Source organism: Colossoma macropomum, unplaced genomic scaffold (genome assembly GCF_904425465.1).
Source record: "Colossoma macropomum unplaced genomic scaffold, Colossoma_macropomum, whole genome shotgun sequence".
Lineage (NCBI taxonomy): Eukaryota > Metazoa > Chordata > Actinopteri > Characiformes > Serrasalmidae > Colossoma > Colossoma macropomum.
In genome coordinates this window covers 25418896-25440420 of record NW_023494795.1, presented here as the reverse complement: position 1 = coordinate 25440420, position 21525 = coordinate 25418896, and the positions used below count along the sequence as shown (strand labels likewise).

The 21525-nt window shown below is 38.5% G+C and overlaps 1 protein-coding gene across 1 annotated transcript; it reads right to left on the bottom strand.

Annotated features, from left to right (window-relative positions):
- Positions 1 to 486: 486 nt before the first annotated feature.
- On the bottom strand, positions 487 to 21205 carry fntb (farnesyltransferase, CAAX box, beta). Its single transcript, XM_036581989.1, has 12 exons — positions 20831 to 21205; positions 18630 to 18694; positions 12152 to 12224; positions 11208 to 11299; positions 9895 to 10041; positions 9704 to 9787; positions 7530 to 7616; positions 7286 to 7415; positions 4967 to 5099; positions 4250 to 4361; positions 2317 to 2431; positions 487 to 986 (listed from the first exon to the last, which is right to left on the bottom strand). The coding sequence occupies exons 1-12, from the start codon at positions 20927 to 20929 to the stop codon at positions 864 to 866; spliced, it is 1260 nt and encodes a 419-aa protein (XP_036437882.1). The 5' UTR covers positions 20930 to 21205; the 3' UTR covers positions 487 to 863.
- Between the last annotated feature and the right edge of the window lie 320 nt (positions 21206 to 21525).

The following is a 21525-nucleotide window of genomic DNA, read 5'->3' as shown; positions in this document are numbered from 1 at the left end:
TGAAAAGTGTGTGGGAGGCAGCTCCTTTGTCATTTAAAAAAAAAAAAACTTCAGCAAAGTATGATACAGCAGGGTGAGGCTGTGTTCAGTACAAGAGGAGCAACGAAATGCTGATAAACAGTATGAACTGTTGGTGTGCATTTCCTATTTTGCCTTCATTTTTGGTTACTGATTACAAAACTTAACTTTTGAGCAATTCTTGTTGACAGTTTATCAGAATTTTGTAGGTCCTGTAGTGGATGAATTTTTCCTTCTCCACACATTTCACAACATAGCTCTGTAACTGTGTGACAGTTGGAATACCAGTCATTTGCTGTGTTTTCCCCCTTTGGCTGAACATACAGGTTAAAAAAAAATATATATAATGTTGCCAAGTGTCAGTGCATGACGTGCATCTCAGCAATTCTTTTGACTGCCAAAGAGTGTGAAACAAGTAAACTGCTCAGAAAACCACAGGTAAAGAAAAATGTACCATGACAAACAGTATTCAGAAAAGTGAAGCAAAAGCTGTTCAAGCCTTTATTTGATCAGCCCAGGCTTACCGCCATTTACACTTGGGGCAACATTACTAAAACCTTAAAACGAGTTAAAAAGGCTAGTCATGTGCAATATCAAGAATTCACCCAAGGACTGGCGTATGAAAAAGAAAACTTGCTTTTAGGAGTGACCACAATACTGATTTTGACAGGGCAGAAGTCGTTTGCACATGCTAACAGCTTTAGTAACTCAGCCCCTTGGAGTCTTGTGCAATTATTACCAGCACAGATAATGACTACAGCATTACACACAAGGTTCCTGCTTGTAGCCCAGATAACTGACTTCAACATCCCTTAAGAAAAGGAAAAAAGAAAAGAAAAAAAAGACTAAGACTGGTCCTTGGCACATGCTGTAGCACCCTTCTGTGCTGGTATTGGCAGCTGATGGAAATGCTGGATGGCTTGAGCGACCTTCTCTGGGCAGATGTTGTACACGGGGTGAGTTGGTGCCTAATGGCAGAAAGAAAAAGTTTGCAATGAGGAAGGAAGCAATTACGCATGGCAGGGTGTGCGGTCTCAGTATAGAACTCAACATCCCATAAGGCACGATGGCAGGAACGTGTAGTTCATACATCATTAACACACTCCAAGATCATTTCTGTGCTTATGGAACAGTAGCCATTTTTTCTTGTCTGTTTAAAGTACAAACGCCAATGTTAATAACAGCATAGTTTCATTTTTAATTGTACTTCTTACATTTTTGCATGCAAAAAATGGAGCATAAAGAGCCCATTTTAATGCACAACTGACTTTTCGTGGAATACAGCAAACGAGAGACACTCAGAAGAGACTGTGGGCCACATTAACAATATAGTTTTAAGTTTCGATACTCAGTTTCACATTTAATATTTCAATATGTAGTGGACTCGTTAGATCCTTATCAGCGGTTAATTTGTTTAAAGGAGTGTTTAATATTTGTTAAGGCGCCCATATAATGGAAAATTAAATTCCTCAAATGTTGAGTTTGAAATATGTCCACACTGTAAAAGTTTCGGGTTGGAAAATGGTTACGTAAATAAGAAATCATGACTATTTTTGCTACATGCAACCACAACAATGCACACTACGGGGCCTTTAAATGACATTTTTGCTCTGTCCTGGGAGCCATGGCTAACAGTTTTTTAGCGATAGTCTTCCACAAGCACAAGAGAACAGAAGGTCTTTTAAAATGTATGGTTTAAAAATCTGGAATCACTTGCCAGAACATTTTTTGTTATTCAAAACACAATAACCTATATAATGTGGATTTAAATATTACAAACTATTCACTAAAGGTCTGTTTTAGTCAATATTTCAAGAATTCTCTCAACAAGAAGTGAATAAAATGATGAATAATATACTATAATTGTCTACAATTTATTTTCAGGTTAGTTGCACTTGAAATATGATGAATTCTGAATGTAAATTTTAACAGAGCCTTGTGGGGGTTTACAGCTTTCACCATCATTTTAGAATTCTCTACAGCTCTGATCATCATTGTGGACTCATCTAAACTTTCCTCATTTTATTTAGAGCTTCCTAGTGTCATAAAAATGACTTAAATCATGTGAAGTGACACAGGACTACAACATTACATCATTTGTACACTTATCTGCAACCAAACTGTTTTTTATTTTTATTTTTTGGAAGAAGCTGATTCTTTTAAACAGCAGTTTAAAACTTGTGAACGCAAATTCTGCTGGAATAAAACTTGACCAATGAAAACCACAAGGTTGCCAGCAACAGAAATAATCTCAACATTCATGTTCATGGTCATGCTCCAAGTACTGCAAGCACTTACCAGTCTGTTCTCCTCTTTGCCAAGGACCAGCTCATGGTGGAGATCTTTGTTTCCAAAGTGCTGTGCTACTGAGAGTCCACTCAGACAGTAGCAGGTGTGGTAAAAGTCCCTGGACCTGAGAACAAAAATTCACACTTTATTTCACCCAGAATTCTATACAAGAAAGGCGGAAAAGCTCTTTTCACAAGAGCTTAAAATCATGACTTGAAACTATATTATGAGATGTACAGCTGGGACGGCTCTTTGACAACATGAATAAGTCACAGATATCTAAAAAAAATCCATATGAATTCAGTGTGCCTTTCTTTGTTTCACCGATTCCTGTGAAGTGGAGTATTTGATATGTAGGCTGTGTTCAGGTCTTTCTATAAAATTCCTGGAGCTCAGGAGAAAAGTTCTAGCAGTACACCTACACACCTAAATCAGTAAAAACCTCTACAGTTGTATTCAAAAGTTCAAACACAAAATATGTAATTCCTGAAGAGAAAAGAACTACACAGAACAACTGCAGCGAACTAAAAAAAATAACATTTTACTGCAAATGTTAATACACGGTTACTTTATATTTCATTACCTTAAAAAAAATAAATAAATAAATAAAAAATAGCAACTGTGGCATGTGCTAAAGTTTAGACACCATACTAAGTCGGTATTTAGTAACACCCTCTTTGGCAGATCTCACAGCTTGCAAATGCATTTTGTAGCCAGCTAGGAGGAATTTTCACCCTTTTGTCCTTCTAATTCTGCAATACTGTTGGTCCATCTTGTATGCACAACATGTTTAAGATCTACCCCAATCTACGTTAAAGTCAGAGAACTGTGAGGGCCATTCCAAAAGCTTCAGCTTGCATTTCTTGAAGCAGTTGGCTGCCACACACCCCTAAAGCATAACAGATCCAACCCCTTGCTTAACAGTTGGCAAGTAGTTCTTTTCATCAAATGCTCCTTTTTCCTCCAAACATATCTTGATCGTCACCTAAGAGTTCCATTTTGAATTCATCACTCCACAGAACGTGCTTCCAAAATGGCTCTGGCTTATCTAGATGTCGTTTTGCATACTTCAGACATTAGCCATCTTTATATGCAGCCTGATAATCCATGAATAATCCAACTAACAGATCTTTTGGAATAGAATACATCCATGTATACACCTCAGTTGTAATGGACTAGTCCGATTGAGGCCATTTGGAATACAATTTCTATCCAACTGAGTCAGGTGAGTAATCCTGTAAATAAACCTTTAAACAGAAGAATAACAGTCATGTAAACAGCTGTTTCCGATTACATTCCCAATCAGAAAGTTTAAGTATGTTCTGAGCATGTGCGTCATGTCATAGCGAAAGTTTATAACGTTCAACATGGTGGGAGCAGAAACTGGTCTGCAGAGGAAACGAAGTTTATGCTTTGAACTTTCAAAGACGGCGGTGAGACGGGCGTCCAGCTTGGGTGTCTCAGAACACGTCATCTTCTTCTCATGCCTTCTTCAATAAGTACATGTGAAGTACATTTTCCTCAGTCTGACATAATTTTGAAGTAATGAAAAGCACAAGCACACAAACTGAAAACTCTGGTAACACATTGCTGCTTGTCTTACTCTGACTGGACTCGTTGGAGACGTGATGCTCGTTGTCATGGTAACATCTACACTAAGCATACTCTACACATGCGCGTTATTTTGGATCGGATTACTTGTAGTTTGCACGTAATTTTCAGGAATTTGCAGGAATTTTCTCTGATGTGTGAGCAGGGAGCAAGCCAGGAGCAGGAAATAGAAAAATTAGAGCAGAGTTGGAGCAGAGTAATTACAAACCTCTGAGCAAGGAGTGAAAATTTCTGCTGCTCCACTCCGCTCACATGCTCTAATATGCACACAGAGTTAGATCTGTATTTGCTCATGTATGTTATATTCATGTGCGTATAGAGCTGTACTCACTTGCCCGGTTTGTCCAGTAAGCCTCCTGCAGGGTTCTGACAGCAGAGCAGGATGTACTCCTGCAGAGCCTGCTGCTCAAACATCCAGCTGCTCAGACTCAACGTCACGTCACCTACAACCATCAGCACATCGTTACTGTTCACAAGTCTGACATCATCAAGCAGCTTCACACATAAACGGCAGAAAATGGGCACATATTACAGCACATATTATATAACTGTGTGGTAAACCTATCATTATTATCTCACTGTATAATGACAAATAATTACACAAATCATGTTAAGGTAGCAGTAAGTAAACGTGTAAGTAAACCAAAAGTCTTTAAATTAATGCCTGTGCCACTCAATACGTTAAGTTTAAATTTCTAAACATTTAAATACAACAAATGTTGACCACAGTGTTGTACAACCAAATAAATATTAACAGATCCTTAGAACACAGTCACAGTTATAACTAGTGATAACAAAAGCATAATGTCATTTGACATTAACTATTGACTGTAAATTCATCATCATTTTTTAATTAGAAATGGAGGATTTTTTTTTCATTCTGACTAGAAAGAAAAGCTGTTGCTGTGCATACAGCCTGTTTTGCAGAAGCCTATGTTTAATTTCCTATTTATTTATTTTCATTTCTTGTCATCAATGAATGTAAAAAGAATCAGTTATATAGCTATGTTATTAATTATGTAATTACTTACAGAAAAAAGTCTATTACCGTCTTTGAAGAGAGCTCTGTGGAGCAGCGGCAGAAGACCAGCTTGCCAGAAAGAGTAACAGCCATCCACTAGTTTATTACAGCGTCCCTGGAATCCGCCCTCAAAGCGCATCTGCCTGCTGGTGACCCAGCGCTGTGGGTTTAAAGGAGGAGAGACTGTGACACCTTCATTTCATAAAGGGCCAGCATGGAGGAGGTATTAGGCAGAGGTTTCAAGTGATAATGCTCTACTATAGAAAACGCTGACAGCCAAAGGCATCATATGTAATTTGCAATAAATTTGTTTGCATCAAATTACAAGGTGAACCCAAAAGTCCTCAAAAGCTATTCCAGATAACATTTACTTATTTTTAGTAAAACCTGTTTACTGCAGGTCAAATTGTCCAGTTCAAAACATCAGAATAACATGAGTAAAAGACATCATGCTGTCATGCTCAAAAGCAGGTTAAATGCAGTGCTTTGTGTAAGGTGATATAAAATTCCTTTAAAACGTTACTATGGAAACTCAAGACTCAAGGCTATTTCAGTAGAACATGAACATTTTAATATTATCTATTTGGAGAGAGTGGAGGCTTTCCACACTTCCTGTGGACACATTAATTTAGGCTGTGGTCAGAAGTGTAGTAGCTGATATCGAACTCTCTCGCCTCCGTTCTTCCTGGTGGAAAAGAAGCAGCGTGAGCATCGATATGCCCTTGCTTTTTGCCCCGTAAGGAGTCAGTCTATGATATTTTGGGCAGGCAGCATCAGCCTACAGTCGCATCAAGTTTCACTCCTTTGGTTTTGCCAGTGACTTCCACTCCTTTCTCCAGTGTAGAGTCTCCAGCATGATGACAGAAGGCATGGGCATAATATACACTAGCTAGGTTTGTTCCATTTCCACCAAGAAACTAGTTATAACATCTTATACCTAATAGCACTTTATACTCAGGATGCACTTTAAGAATGAACGCCTTTTTTGTGGCCAATACCAAAAAGCCTTTTAAAGGGATAGGCATATGCCACTGTAGGAATAAGTACAGACTTTTCATAATTTCTGAATACTTTAGTGATTAAGATGTGTGAGTCAGATCTCTTTAAAATGGTGGTGACAGGAAAAAAGGATTGTGATGTCCAATGTATCCGTAACACATATATTGACATTTTATTTACTATCAAAACCACCAGTGAACCTATGGGTGTCTTCTGATTTTATATGTAATGGTGATGAAGGTAAAATAGTGGTAAATCAGAAAAATTACAATTTCTTTGGATACTGCTTTGCCTTAAAATAACCCTCATGGGCAGATTTTATATATCAGTGTTGTAGGAAGAAAACCTTGTATCTCCAAAACGGTAACTTTACAGGTAAAGGAAAAAACATACTTTACTTTTAATGTAAGTCAAAGGACCCAGCCTTTTTGTCCAAGTAGTTTTGGACCACATTTTTATGGTCCATTCATCATTAAATTTACATACAACATAAAAGGCCAACAGTTATTTCCAAATTAATTCAAAAATTTAAAAACGACAAAAATGGAGATACAAGGTTTTCTTCCGACATTCTTGCGATATATATATATATATATATATATATATATATATATATATATATATATATATATATATAAACACCATCAAGTACTAACTTCCTGGGAGGCATTAAATACTTGGGAAGTCTGGTTCCTATCACTGCCACTGTGAATCTATCATTACCATGTAATTATGCAGAAACTTTAAAAAATCTGTGGAATTCCTCTTTAAAGCAAGTTCACACTATAAAAGAAAATGAGTGTAAGACATGTTAAAAAATCAATGATCCATCTTTAGAGTAAGTTCAACATAGCCATGACACAACTACATCAGATATGACAAATACAGTGAACATATGCATTATTATATAAATAGTTTACATTATTTAGCTCCTAGAGGCACTAACAATTATAGGCAACAATAATTTAATAGTCTTGTCTAAAAACACTTAATGGTATAGCTGTTTCTGGTTGGCCAGGGAATCCAACCCCAGTCTCCTGCCTGTGGTGTGGTGTTGTTATCCACTATGCTCCATTTGACAGAACTAAAAAGAATGGAAATATTCAGCACTAGCGACTACACATGCCAGTGTGCACATAGGCTCAAAAACATTGGGCGCTAAATGTTTGGCCATAATTCTAGCATCAGTCAAATAATAATAATAATTCAATTTCTAATTTATTTATATATTTTGGTTGCCGGTATATATATTTCTATTGCAGAGGTTATTAAGGAACTGTTTAGGAATGGGGACCATTCAGGCAAAGATGACAAATGCTGGTAGAAATGAGAAGAAGGTCCACTCACTAATAAAGCTTTGAGGTCCAGCATGTGTTCCTTTCCCAGGATAACCAGAGCTGCTGTGCCACAGAAGGTGTATCCACCATGGGCCTCCAGGCCGGGCATCCCACCCAAACCACCCTCCCAATTCTGACAGCTGGGAAAAAACAGCAGTGAAAGAATCACCTACAACATATGAGCTGCAGCTGGACGCAGGACATTTTTAAACGTACAGCTGAGCTAAAGTAAGCTGAGAAAAAATGTGAAGTACCTGAGGATCCAGTTGTGGGTTCCCTCAAACAGCATTGGGGTGACGATGTTTGTGAGTGAAGCCACAGATGCAGCACAGTATGCACTCCTATACAACAGCAGCCAAGCGTAACACAATAACAGGTCATATTTATTTATAAAGCTTTCCAGACATTTTCAACTGAATTAAGGTTTCAGATCTGCGGCAAAAGTGAAGCTTGCTTTTCTCCTCTCTCTCAACCCACTTATTTTACTGTAGTTTTCCACTTCCTTATGCAAGTGGATAATCTTATATCTAATCTCCGCAGAAATATCTTCTGAAAAATAAACTTCATGAACTTGTACAGCAGTGTAGATGGGGGTGGTGGGAGGGGGACATGGGAGGTGAAACATGAAATTATTAGCTAATAATATACTAGCATTTGTCCATGTCTGCTGGTGCATGGTGACAAACAAAACTCAGAAAACATTTTAGAAGCAAGCAAATCAGTGCATGTTGATGTAAGATTGCAGCAAAACTAGTTATTGGTGTTTTGAATAGTTGAATCATAGTTTTGTTTTAAACAGTTGAATAGTTGGAAGTGTGTGTTTGACTTTGCGTGGAAGTGGGTCATTTTCAGCCTCTGTGCATTCAAGCTACAAAGCGGACATGGAACAAACCAGTCAGCTAACGTAAGTGAGATGAGTGATAACTTTAATATTCATCATGTTTTCTCAAGAACAGCAAACTTTATCTGACTTTATGAGAAGGAATTCCTAGTTGAGGGGTCATTTTTTCTTGTATTTTTTCTAGTTGGAGTTGGGAATTTCCAAATTACGAGCTTCAGTCGAATGCAACATTAATCCTGGTCCTGAAGTACCACTGCCATGCACGTCATGGCATTTTTCCACTGAGCAGTATGGTACAGCACAGAGCAGATACAAATCCAAACCCAGAACTATCCGTACTATTGTCGAGCATGTGTCTGAACGTATCGTGAACAATCGTGAAAGGAGCTCTAAGAGTTCTCTGACTCCAGTCACACTGGCCAATATAGCGACTGCGATTTAAATTACGAATTTTTACTTTGTATAAATTATGTTCCAGGCATCTTATTTTGGCCTAGAAGACCTTTTCCTTTCTCTGGCTTGAGGCTTGATTGCTGAATGTAGTGTGCCAGACTGCCAGTTAGTTGTGGATGTGTTATTATGCACATAGTACAATGTTGCTTTTGATTGGCCCAACTCATGTATGGGCAGTTCATGAGCTACATGTACAATTTGACCCCTTAAAACTTAAGACAACTTTGTTAATGATACAGGCCAGTCTGGTCCTCAGGCCCCCCCCAGGTGGTCCGCATTTTTTCTCTTTATCCCTATGTGTTGCAAGTTGGGCTGGAGCAAAAATGCAGACTGTCTGGGGAGCCCTGAGGAGTGGGTTGGGCACCGCTGATGTAGGCTATAAATAAACTGCAGTTCATGTGTTTTGAAAATTGCACTTAAATTGCGAGTTTGATATAAAAGTAATTAATCTTTCAGCTCTATCAGTGACTACTGCGTTTTTCCAATTAGTGGTAAAATCACTAGCTCTGCTCAAATATTCCAGCTTGGCACTTCAGCAAGCAGGGTATACAAATTCAGCACAGGTACGCAAGCACAGTACATCTTATATGCCAACGTAAGTGATGACAAAATCACAGATTTACATAGATTTGTAACTGTACTGCCCTGCAGAAGGTTATTAGGGTTTCCCCTGCTAATAAAACACCACGGACATGAACTTACAAAGTAGCCTTTTAACGCAGTGTTATTTTACACAATTTTTTTAGCATAAAACGTGTCCCAATTACACAATCTGTCAGAGGTATGCTCTATTACTTAAATTTAATATCTTTTCTTATTAATTCAATGCATTTATATAAAAGGCTTTCTTTCTAACAAAAGCACCAGTTCTCTAGACTCTGTTTGAACTGGTACAGCTGGCCAAATTATTCCAAAAATGACTTCACAGCATTTTCATGATAGATAAGTGTAGACTCATTGTATTAAAACCTACTGAAACAGAAGTGTCTGCAATGAATTGTAAAAGGCTGCTCTTTAATGGCTGCCTGCGCTTTGTTGAATCAGTCCTTGGGGAATAAGCCAGTGACTGCTGCTGAGCTGAAGCCCATATTTACACTGGCAGACTCATGCTGAAACCATGGCAATGAAACTCACCTGACATCCACCTCCCCACCCACATGCATCACAAAGGAGCCATCTGGCTGCTTAACGGAGTACAGGAAGTCCAGGAGCTTCTCTCTGTTGGGGGGAAGGGGAGCGTCAACACACGTTACTATGGCTATGATATCAATGCAGCATATGAAAGTGCTGATGGAGAGAAGAGAGCAGAGCAGTGGCTGTGAAACCTGTTTATGACACTGTAGGCCTCCTCTGTACCCAGGATGCACAGGGCATTTACAGCAGCGTAGGTGGGGGCCAGGTGAGCGTGCTGTCCCGGACCTCCAGCGAAGCCGCCCGTTGGGCTCTGACACCGAGCCAAGAACTGACACACACTGGAGGTTGAGAGGAAAAGTGTATTATGTATGAGAAGTGCATAATACTTGCTATTTAAATATACGGATATCAGAACTTATTACTTATTACTTATTACAAGTACTCAAATAGGAATATGAAATGTGGAGGGAAAAAAAAATCATGCACTGTTACTTTAAAATGAGTTTATGACTAAAGGTGCTGCAAGAGCAACAAAGAATATTAGGACACAAGTAGTTGATACTGTACCTCAAGTTAAGTGAAACAGCAACATCTAAGTGGAGCTATCTGAAATTATTTTAAACTAATGATCTGTACAGTCCAGGTTTGGTGAATCATCAATCTGTAGACACACTATGTAGAATGTATTCATTGTGTTTTGACATTTTGTTTTCTAACAAGTTGCATCTGTTTTAAACTGTCCATTACAAGATTGCACTCTTCTTTTCGGCAAAGTGTTCTTTCAAAAAGGCGACCGCTGTTTCAGGCTGTTATCACATCAGCAGTTTCTTTGCAGACTTCTGCATCTAAAACAACTTTGTACACTTCTGAGTTCATGATACCATTATTGAACCCAAGCTCATCATCACTCCATTTAAATGTTTTAAGTAAGTAACCTAACAAACATAATTAAAGTTTACTAGTGGTTTAATGATTCAATTGCACAAATACTTTTTGGGGCCACTGTACACCTAAAACAAAGATAACTCACTAAATCAACCGAATGACTGCTGAAGATTCAGATCTCTTATTTATCTACTTTTACTTATAACAAAATATTCTTTGTCTGTTAACGCAAAATATTGCATTTGTAAAAATATTTATGACACCAAAAAGACAAACATCTACAAGAACAAACACCTGATTTAGGGAGGAAATGTAAAGCAATAAAGCCATTTATATTTGTCTGCAATATGAAATGATTGTGAAATGGATGAATGCTTCTCCCTAAGAAACATTTACATGTTTCACGAAAACCTATATGAAAACATGTCTTCACGAAAACCAACAACAATCTATTGACTGCCTGGACCTGAAAAACCTATACCGCAATGACTCACACGTCTGACTTAATAGTCACCACATCACAGCAAGCTGTTTCAAAGAATCAGAGGGTTAGGGGTGGGGCTGCCTCTATGGCACGAGTGGAGCGAGCAGAGTGAAGAGGGTTAGTGCTGTTACTCACTCTGATGCCACAGCAGCAGGTACAGGCTCCTCCAGCAGCTCCAGACTGTGCAGGATCCAGTAACAGAGCCAAGGCCGACTGGCATCCAAACACTGACAGCATACAACACAACAAGTCAATGGCTATTACCACAACAGACAGAGACACACACACACACACACATTTCCAGAATGGACATAATTATGTAACTGCACTGACCTGGTGAGGGCAAAAGTGATGCAATACGTTTTTACTATTCAATTTATTAAACTTATAAAAATTGCATACAGCCATTAGTTTTAAACATATCAACTTCTAATAAGAGCACAACAATTCCTACATTCACTAAAAACAGCCAATTATCAAAACTAGGCTTGAGTGCAGTCTATTAGAGTAGAGTTGGAAGTGAAGGGGAGGTGCTTATATTATGCATGTATCCAAATACAAATTACAACTTTTTAATTAAAGGAGTTCTGATTTCTGCTATTTATTTTGTTATGAGACAGAGTGGTCGGCACAGAAAAAGTCCTATTTGAGAACTTATTTATATAAATATTTATCTGATTTATATGAATCTTTTTAAACTGCTGCTAACTTCACATCACTGGACAGCTAACTGCCAATTCAGTTACATCAGCTAACAGATGCCTGCATTGGCTAGCATCACACTGAGTGATGGGGCGAGGGAGGGCCATCCTACTCATCCAGAGAGAGTAAGGCCATTTATGCTCTCTTGGACTCCTGGACACTTATGACTGTGGCATCACCAGGGACTGAACTGGCAATGCCCCCGACAACGGGGCTAATGATTAGACGGTTGAGCCATTATGCTTACGGAGGTTAAAAGGTGTCAATGAATTTGTTTCTCCATTGGGTAAACAAAGTAAAAAGATAAACTGCCCCTTTAAATCATCATACATGTCAGAACTCTCATTCTCTCTTTGTATGCTCTAGACTCTGCTTACCTCATATGCATCTGAAAGATGGCGTAAACCTTTCTTGAGATATTGGTAGTGTTGCTCTCTTAGTAGGGTTGGCCTAAAAATAGAAAAAAAAACAGATATCAACTGTAACCTGACAAATACTTAAAAAGAAATATATATATATATACACACACACACACACACACACACACACACACACACACACACACACACACACAGACCAGCCACTTCAATTAGCACACCTACTTGTTTCTACACTCTGTGTCCATTTTATCAGTTCCACTTACCAAACAGATGACTCTGTTGTTCTACAATTAAAGACTGTCATCCATCTGTTTTATATATAGCTTGATAAGGAAAGTATTAACCATTAAAAGGTCTCATATTTTAAAAAAAATGGTTGAATAAGAGCTGGATGTGCATAATATAAATACTGTGAAAATATCTAAAAATACAGTTCCCACCCTTGCCTGACAGTTCATATGAAGAAACTAAGTTTTTTCCTTGTAGTTATGGCATCATGTTTGCATGATCACCTACAGCATTTGCATATAACTGTCAATTTAAACATGACAAGTGTCAATCAATAAACCTAAAAGTAATGAAACCTCACTGGCCTGTAAGGTCAATGTATAGCAGATCTAGAAATAAAGATTTGAGAAAAACCTTGTAGTGTTGCTAGTCTTTGTAAAGAGAATACATTTTGTGAAGCATTTCAAAAGACACAAATATTAGAAAACAAGTTTTTCCCCCATATTGACCAGAAGAACAGTACAAGAATGTTCAGTATGGACCCTTTAAGCTGAAACAGGAGATTTACAAGCAAGTGTACTTATTTCATCCAGCAGTCTAGAAGCAGTCTAAAACGTTTAATGGAACCAGGCAGAAGTTAAACAAGAAAAATAATGACCCATTTTTAAGTTTATTTGCTTCCTTAAACTTGTTAGCCAAGCAGTAGCAGGTTGTAAAACTGAACGGCCCTTAGTTTTAGACATCAAAGGGCCCGCTGGTGTCACGATGAAACATCCCTAGTTTCTAACTGTCATGAGTAAGTCAGTGCATCTCTCAGCATTAGCTGTGGAGGTGCTGGGGCATGTCTAATTGGGGGTTGAGGGGGTCCTCAACTGAGCTTCACCATGAGCAAACAGACCCATCATTATCTTCAGTTCTTTGGTCTGTTGCTTCCCACTGGGCCACACCGAACACAGTAATTACAGCTTAGTATGATGTAGTATCACACTTTGCATGCCCATGAAAGGCTTAATTACTTTTCCACTACACTAAGATAAGCCTTCAATTTGGACATTAACATACCTAAAATTGAATGAACATCCCATTTGCAACGTGCTGCAACTCATGTTTTCTAGCTGAAATTTGGCTCTATTTCCTTCCAATTCAATTCAAATCTGTATAAGGCTTTTTACTAGAAATGCTGTCAACAAGCAGCTTTACAGAAATCAACAACGAAGACTCAGAAAGAAAAAAAATCCCTAAGAGCATCAGGAAGAAACACTAGGAAGAACCAATCATCTTCAGTGCTGTAATAAAAATTACAAAGAGACCATTAAGAATTACATACATACATACATCATCTAAACCGCTTATCCTTCTGGGTTGCGGTGGGGTGCTGGAGCCTATCCCAGCTCCATTAAGAATTACGAATAAAGAAATTAAGTAACGCTATTGCACCAGCAATAGAGGTAAATATATAAAAACAAGTTATCGTCCTCTACAGAGCTAAACAGCTGAATGACACTACATGACAAAAGGTTTATGGACACCCCTCCTAATTACTGAGTTCAGGTGTTTCGGCCACAGCCATTACTAACAAGTGTATAAATTGAACCACATAGCTTTGCAATCTCAATAGACAAACACTGGCAGTAATATGGTTGTACTGATGAGCTCAGTGACTTTAAATGTGGCACTGTCAGAGGATGCCACCTCTGCCACATGTCAGTTTGTGGAATTTCTGCCCCGATAGACCTGCCCTGGTCAACTGTAAGTGTAACTGTAAGTGTAACTGTAAGTGTAACTGTAAGTGTAAGTGTTCTATTATTGTGAAACGTGTCTAGAAGCAACAACAGCCCAACCACAAAGCAGTAGACCATGCAAACTCACAGAGTGGTGCCATCAAGTGCTAAAAATAATCCATTCCCTGTTGCTTTCCTCGCTATAGAGTAACATTAGCACAAGAACTGTGCGTCAGGGTGCCCAGAGCTTCATGAAATTGGTTTCCATGGCAAAGTAGCTGCACATAAGCTTAAGATCAATACGCACGATGCCAAACGTCAACTGAAGTGATATGAAGCCCGCTGCCAATGGATTTTGGAGAAGGGGAAATATTTTCTCTGGCATGATGAATCATGCTTCACTATCTGGCAGTCTGATGGATGAATCTGGAGAACACTTCCTACCAGAATGTAAAGTGCCAATAGTAAAGTTTGGTGGAGGAGGGATAATGATCTGGGGTTGTTTATCAGGGTTTGGGCCCCTTAGTTCCAGTTAAGAGTAATGTTAATGCTACAGTACAAAGACATTTTAGACGATTACATGCTTCCAACTTTGTGGGAACAGTTTGGGGAAGACCCTTTCCTGTTCCAGGATGACTGTGCCCCTGTGTACAAAGCAAGGTCCACAAAGACAAATGGTCAGTGACGAGGGACTCCAATGGCCTGCACAGAACCCTGAGATAAACCCCTCTGAACACCTTTTTTATGAATTGGAATGCCGACTGTGAGCCATGTCTTCTCGTCCAACATCAGTACCAGACCTCACAAATGCACTTTAGACTGAATGGGCACAAATTCCCATAGACACAAAATCCTTCCCAACCTTCCCAAAAAAGTAAAGGTTGTTAATGCCACAATATTATTGGGGATGGTTTTGGTATGGGACATCCAACAATCTCCTTTAGGAGAAACAGGTCAGGTGTCCACATACTTTTGTCCAGAATTTTAATGTACTCATAAATGCATTAGTTTTCATGACATCACAAAAACAATTAATTTAAAGTGAGCTGTTAGTGTAGCTTAGCTTCCACATGTAGACTGTATAGACTGAGGAGTGAATGGCTTTTGAAACCTCAACAATGTTTACATACAATGTCAAAACCTTATATTAAAAAAGAAAAACTAGAAAAAAAGGTTCTCAATGATATGGGATCTTTAACAGCACAAATATGTTAACAAACCAGTATTAAATACAGGATTATTAAATGAAGGAAACAAGGTAATGCTTTAAGCATTTCTCCTTCGGAATATATGAGACAGTTGCCATGGCAATCTCATAACTTTAATGATAATTAGTAGTGTTAATATCAAGACTCTAAAATATGTACGGTCAAACACAGGAATCTATTTCTAACGTTACCCATGCAAAAAATCACACCTATTTCATCACAGATACAGACACAGTCCAAACACAGATATCTGAGGTTGTTTACACAGCCATGAGTCTTCTAACAAAAAAGGAACAACTTTAGACAGAATTCAAGAACAAAAAAAGAACAAAATGGTTATTTTTAGTGCGATCTCAATACTTTCTGAACTACATCCACCATAATGGATATCACAGTACACCAGCATGCCAAGAATGCAGTGTGCAGATTCTGTCCCACAGTGGAAAGAGCTCATGCCAAGAAGCAGACACAAGATTAGAAAATAAGTGTGTGGAGGAAAATAACAAATGGAAACAGTGAGAGTCGAGTACAACCAGTTCCTCACAGGATATTAAAAGTATGCAGTTTATAGACAACATTCTTGAACACAGATTTGATGAACACCTGCAAAACCCTTCAAACTGTCTGGGGCTGAAACTTTCATCAGATGTAAATCTGTCATTTTCTATTCTTAAATTTAACAACTTTAATGACTTTTTAATCCATCAATGTCACTCTTCTCAGTTTCACAGTGAATCTGTACCAAATACCAAAACCACAACAGAAGTCTAGCTAAAAAATCTGAACATCTGTACATCTTCTATTTACTGAATTCTCTTAACGACACATTAAATACAGTTCATTTGTATTTAACCTAATCAAACCAGTCAACGGTTACTCTTGTTCATTGTGATGTGTGATTTGTAGACATGAGCTCTTTTTAATCAAAAATATTGCAAGTTAAAACAACACAGCAGGATACAAACTGTTGCCTTTCATTTTTTTTAAGTAGGCTAAACACTTCGGTTTTTTACACTATTAATTTCATTTATGTACAAGGAACAATACAGATAAACACACAACAAAAAAAGTTTTCTTTAGGGGATATTTTGCCTTACAGTGCCCTGTATGTATCTCTTTACCATAAACAGGTTTTAAAAATGGATTTAGGCCAAAACCTTACCTCAAAAGTATTGCAGATGTCTCCGTGATCAGGGGGGTATTCCACAAAGCAAGATATCTCAGGTAGCCAGATAACTTAAGCGGGATGGGAATGGGAATGCCCCTCAGCTCTTTTCCTATTTGACAGGCTTGACTTTGGGCTTAAGTTAGCTAGCTAAACTGAGAAACCCTGCTTTGTGCAATACCCCGCCAGGCAGTGATCATTCATGTTTGTGAGGGAAATTTTAGAGGCATTAAACACTCTGGACATCTGTTTCCTATCACCAGTGCTGTGAACAGTTCTGCCTCAGTAATGGAGGATTTCACAAAAAAAGCACTCTGAATGACTTTGTTTACAACTTAACCACTTAATTATGCAGAAAGAAAACACCACCAACATCTGGCCAATGGAAGCTCTTCTTTTTTGGTTCAGTGCCACTTCCACTCCCTAGGCTGTGTTTACTATCTCAAGTACTGCTTCAGGTTCTTCCAACTATTACACACCCACCTAACCTCACGGAAGGCTCATCGTGGGTAGAATGATTCAAACGATCATTCATTACATTCTTGGTCAAGCAAGCATTTTTTTTATTCATGTATATCGTTGCCGCTGGGACAAAAGCTTGTATCTCCATTTTTTACTTTTTTGGCATTAGAAAATATTGTCCTTTTACATTGTGTCATAATTTTATGATTTTTTTTTTATTTTATTAATCAAAAAAATGGTGCAAAATTACTTGGAATAAATAATTTCCTGGAATTGTTATGTTCACTTAAACATTAACGATTTTTTTCTTTCCCCTGTACAATTACCATTTTGGAGATTCCAGCAGCAGCAATACCATTTTATTAATTATTTGTCCTTTTTTGTTTTCTTTTATATTTAACCTACCTAAGTAAATAGTTCGTTTCACATTTTTTTAAAAATCTTTTTTTATATATTTACAAGGGATGCTATGCATTGATATGGGAACTATGGGACAATTCCAATATTTACTATTTTTCATGTACATATTTGTTGATGCTGATACATTTATAAAATGCAGAAAATGACTGCTGCACTGATAAAGACCGAGAGAAGCGCATACAGACGGACATGCAGCAAGCCAATGAGAATGCAGCTGACAAAACGTTGATAGTTGTGACCAGCTTAGCGTACAGTAAGTACCATATGGTCTCTGTGTACTTGTGTGGTCTGAGGCTGAGACCAAACTGGGTAACGACAAGCAAAGAGAGCATGAAAAAAATCAATCCACAGCAGAGGACAGCCCTAGAGTCAGGTGTGATAGATGTAGTGAAAGTGCCAAACTGGGCAGTGCAGGATGTTTTGGAGCCTGCTGGGGCCAAATCTAACTGACCACTAAAGGATTTAAAGAGCCCACATTCTTCATTTTTCTTGTATTACATCTCAATAAATGTTGAGAGTTAGAGATGATCCTATGTCTTGTTTAACAGTTTTGTTGGGCATATCAATAATACACAACAACAGTTAATAATTTATTATCCAACACAGATTTCTTTATGTTGAATTTAAGACTTTAGCGGTACTTCAAGACTAATATCAGTAAATAAGCTTTGTTCTTACTGACCAATCTACATTTACCTCATTCCAAAAGTAGTTCAGGCTGAAACTGAGGAGCTAAACTGTTGTAGGCTGAATAGGCAGATATATGCAAATGTGTTGGGTTTTGTGACCTCACAAAGCAGTTTTGCAGTTTAGTTTCCATACATGTGTGTGTATATATACATGCATATAAGAGCAAATGGTATGTTTTGAAATTTTAACAATGTTCACACACTACACTAAACTACAATATTAAAAAAAATAGTAATTCAGGTTTTTCATGATATGGGCCCAATAAAACACATAAAATCCACTAGGAGAGACTATAGAATACTTCGACACTTTGACACCGAGAGACAGGAACTGAGAAAGAAGGACTAAGCAAAAGTGAAATATTACAGATTCACAGGCATGACAACAAAACATACTGTCATGTCACAGAATCATTCAAAATGAAACAGCTGACTGAACTGTCAGCTACATCTGGCCATAAGCAAATGTATACCTGCCAGAATCCACATACACTCACAGGTAAAGCAATGGCAATGTTAGTAGACATTGTTTTTTTTTCATTCTGGCCTCATAATGGCCAGAGAATGTCGAACATTACTTACTGTGGTAAGTTGTGTATTTGCTGGTAAACATTGAGTACGTCTTGAATACTGCGTTCGACTTTTCTCTGGATACAATGACAAAACAGAAAACAAAAAGATGTGGTGGTGAGACAACCAAACAGAAAAGTGACACTGGGCCAAAGCAGCATGCAGACAGAGGTGGTTTTCCAGCATGTGACAGAATGACACTAGCTAACATACTCTTACTAATACACAGTTAATCTGCAGAGCTCTAGCAGTCTGAGACACAGTCCGCAGCAGGGCTGGGAGATATATCAGCTGCAGCATGACACTGACGTGAAATTTGCTAAGTGCTTCAGCTTGTTTAAAGAGAAGAGTTTAAAATATATAAAAAATAAGCAACAGAGTGAATACTGGGAAGGTGGGAGTCTTAAATAAAAGTACAACAGAAAATCTAGAAATTCATTTCAAATCATTCTTTTTTAATGTAAGCTAATTTTTATTCTGTCCCACTTTATCAATAACATATAGATACTTGCTTTTAAGTTTTACGCAGATTGTACCTTTAATATATACCTCATCGTCTGATGCCGTTACACCTTTGGAAAATATCAAGAAATTGCATATCATCAATATCACCCAGCCCTTTTTTACATTCTATCTTCATAATGACCATAGGATGCCAGACCTTACTGTAGTATGCAGTGTATTTGCTGGTAAACATTGAGTATGTGTCCACAGTGTTATGAAGATTTTAATCACTTAATAATATCAATATTAAAAAAAAAAAAAGATGTTTTTTTTCAAGGGTTTTTTTACACTCTCAGAAAAAAGGTATGAAACAGTCACTGGGGCAGTACCCCCCTAGTGACTGGGGTGGTACCCTCAGGGGTATATCTCAGTACCTTTAGTCAGAGAACATAACTGTACCATAATCCATTAAAATTATATTTTCTAAGTTGTATTGACTCCACACATCGTCTCACCTCCAGGCATTTTATTTCATTGTTCTGTTTTTAAACATGAGGTTACATAAAGTACAAACGTGCACTTTTCACCTGGAAAAACTTGTTGAAGGTACACAATTGGACCTTAAAACCACTGTTGTACATTTGGGGGAATTTATACATTATTTGTACCTTGATGAACCAAAAATGCACCTGCACAGAACCTTTACTTCTAACAATGTAGTGAACGCACATATAGAACCATGAATACTACATAGAACCATTTCATGCTCAAATGGGCCTTTGCATGGTGAAATAGTTCTTCAGGTCGATGAAGAATGTGCTGCATACGGTTTTACATGGAACCTTTTTGAAAATGGTTCTATATTGCACCAAAAAAAGAGTTCTGGTACTGTTATGATGTCAAGCTTGTAATAATAGAGGAACGCTTTTTGGTGCTATGTAGAACCATATTCTTCATCAGTCTGACTAACCATTTTAGCACGAAATGGCTCTATATAGAAATCATGGTCCTAAATAGAACCATTGCCTTTACTAAAGAACCCTTGAAGAACCATCTTTTTTGAGTGTGCAGTTAGTCACCCATCACACTGCCCAGATAGCGGATTTGGCGCTAATTAGCTAGCTAGCTGCTGAAGGACATGAGATGGTCTGAGTGGGCATTAGTTATCTATCTACTGCACCACAGAGCAGGGGGATGAAATACTGAAGGAGAGAAGCCGGCTAACAGCATGACACCTGCGATTCACAGCTGTACTGGAAATGTTCCTTTAGGGTTAGGGGCTAAATTCAGAAACGTTTCTCCTCTGCACTCATTCCTGTTTTTAAACGCAGTGGAATGTCCATGTTTTAGCGTTGCTGGAGTATCACCACTAATGGAGAAGCCTTTAGCTAAAGCTTTTACTACACAGCAGCAACATAAATGCAACGTGCGAGTTAACAGAGTCACCAAACCGCTCAGAAAAGTAAGTTAGAGAAGTCAGCCGGTGCCATGCCGTTAGCTTAGCCAGGTAACAGCGTTTCCCTCCGGCTTAGCAGGGCACTGTAGCCTCTCATACGGAGCTGGATTTGGCTTCTTATTCGAATTTCTCGTTCCACCTTAAATAGTGCAGGCGCCAGAATGTAACTGCTGCACGATTTAAGGTGGAACGGGAATGTGAATAAAAAAGCCAACTTCAGCCTCGTGACTCTCATGGCAACAGCTAGATTAGCGCTAGCTAAGTTAGTTACTTGTTCACTGGCGTTACCAGGTGACTGTACAGATCCGCTCACCTGCTCTATTGAAGTGACCGTCTGGACTCCGTCATCCTTAAACAGCTCCGACTGATGGGAGTCACTAAAGCACCGTAACGGCTCCGAGACGGGCTCCATAGTGGATAAAATGACTGAAGCGATATAGAGCGATACAGGCTCACTAAGCCAGCTATTGAGCCAGCAAAGTTGTAGTTTTTTCCCTTAGTTGACAGCGCTAATAGTTTTTGTTCCAGGAGTTACTCGGCGTCTCTTCTTTCTATGTTTCTTGGGACGATGCGCAGATCCGCCGCTCTACAACTCATAAGCCACATAAACTCCATGAAAACTGTGATTTGAAGATCTGCGAAAAACGCAGGTCTGGAGTAGAATGCGCGTCAACACGAACGCACCCAGGGTCAAAGTTCGACGGCTACGGCAAGTCGGAAAGATCAAATCAAGGAAACCGAACGCTTTCTTACAGCTCTAAACATCGGCCAAATCCCAAAATAGCTCGGTACGCCCCACTCAGCGCACTACATAGGGCATAGAACAATGACCAAGAAGTGCACTACGTGTCCAATAGCAAGGCGTTTGGGATGCACAGTTATTTTCTTCAGCGCGTCTTCTGCGTTTTGTTCACTATCAACATTAAAATAGCAGACTGTTGGCGTGGATGTGATTCTCGCACTACGCACTTAAAAGATGGTTCTTTAGTAAAGGGCTCTGTTTAGAAC

Bases quoted from the DNA above. Each gene is read 5' to 3' on its own strand.
- fntb (XM_036581989.1), bottom strand. From the start codon at position 20,929: ATGGAGCCCGTCTCGGAGCCGTTACGGTGCTTTAGTGACTCCCATCAG. The intron at 18,695-20,830 runs GTGAGCGGATCT...CATTGTATCCAG, and splicing joins CGGTCACTTCAATAGAGCAG to AGAAAAGTCGAACGCAGTAT. The intron at 987-2,316 runs GTAAGTGCTTGC...TTCTGCCATTAG, and splicing joins GCAAAGAGGAGAACAGACTG to GCACCAACTCACCCCGTGTA.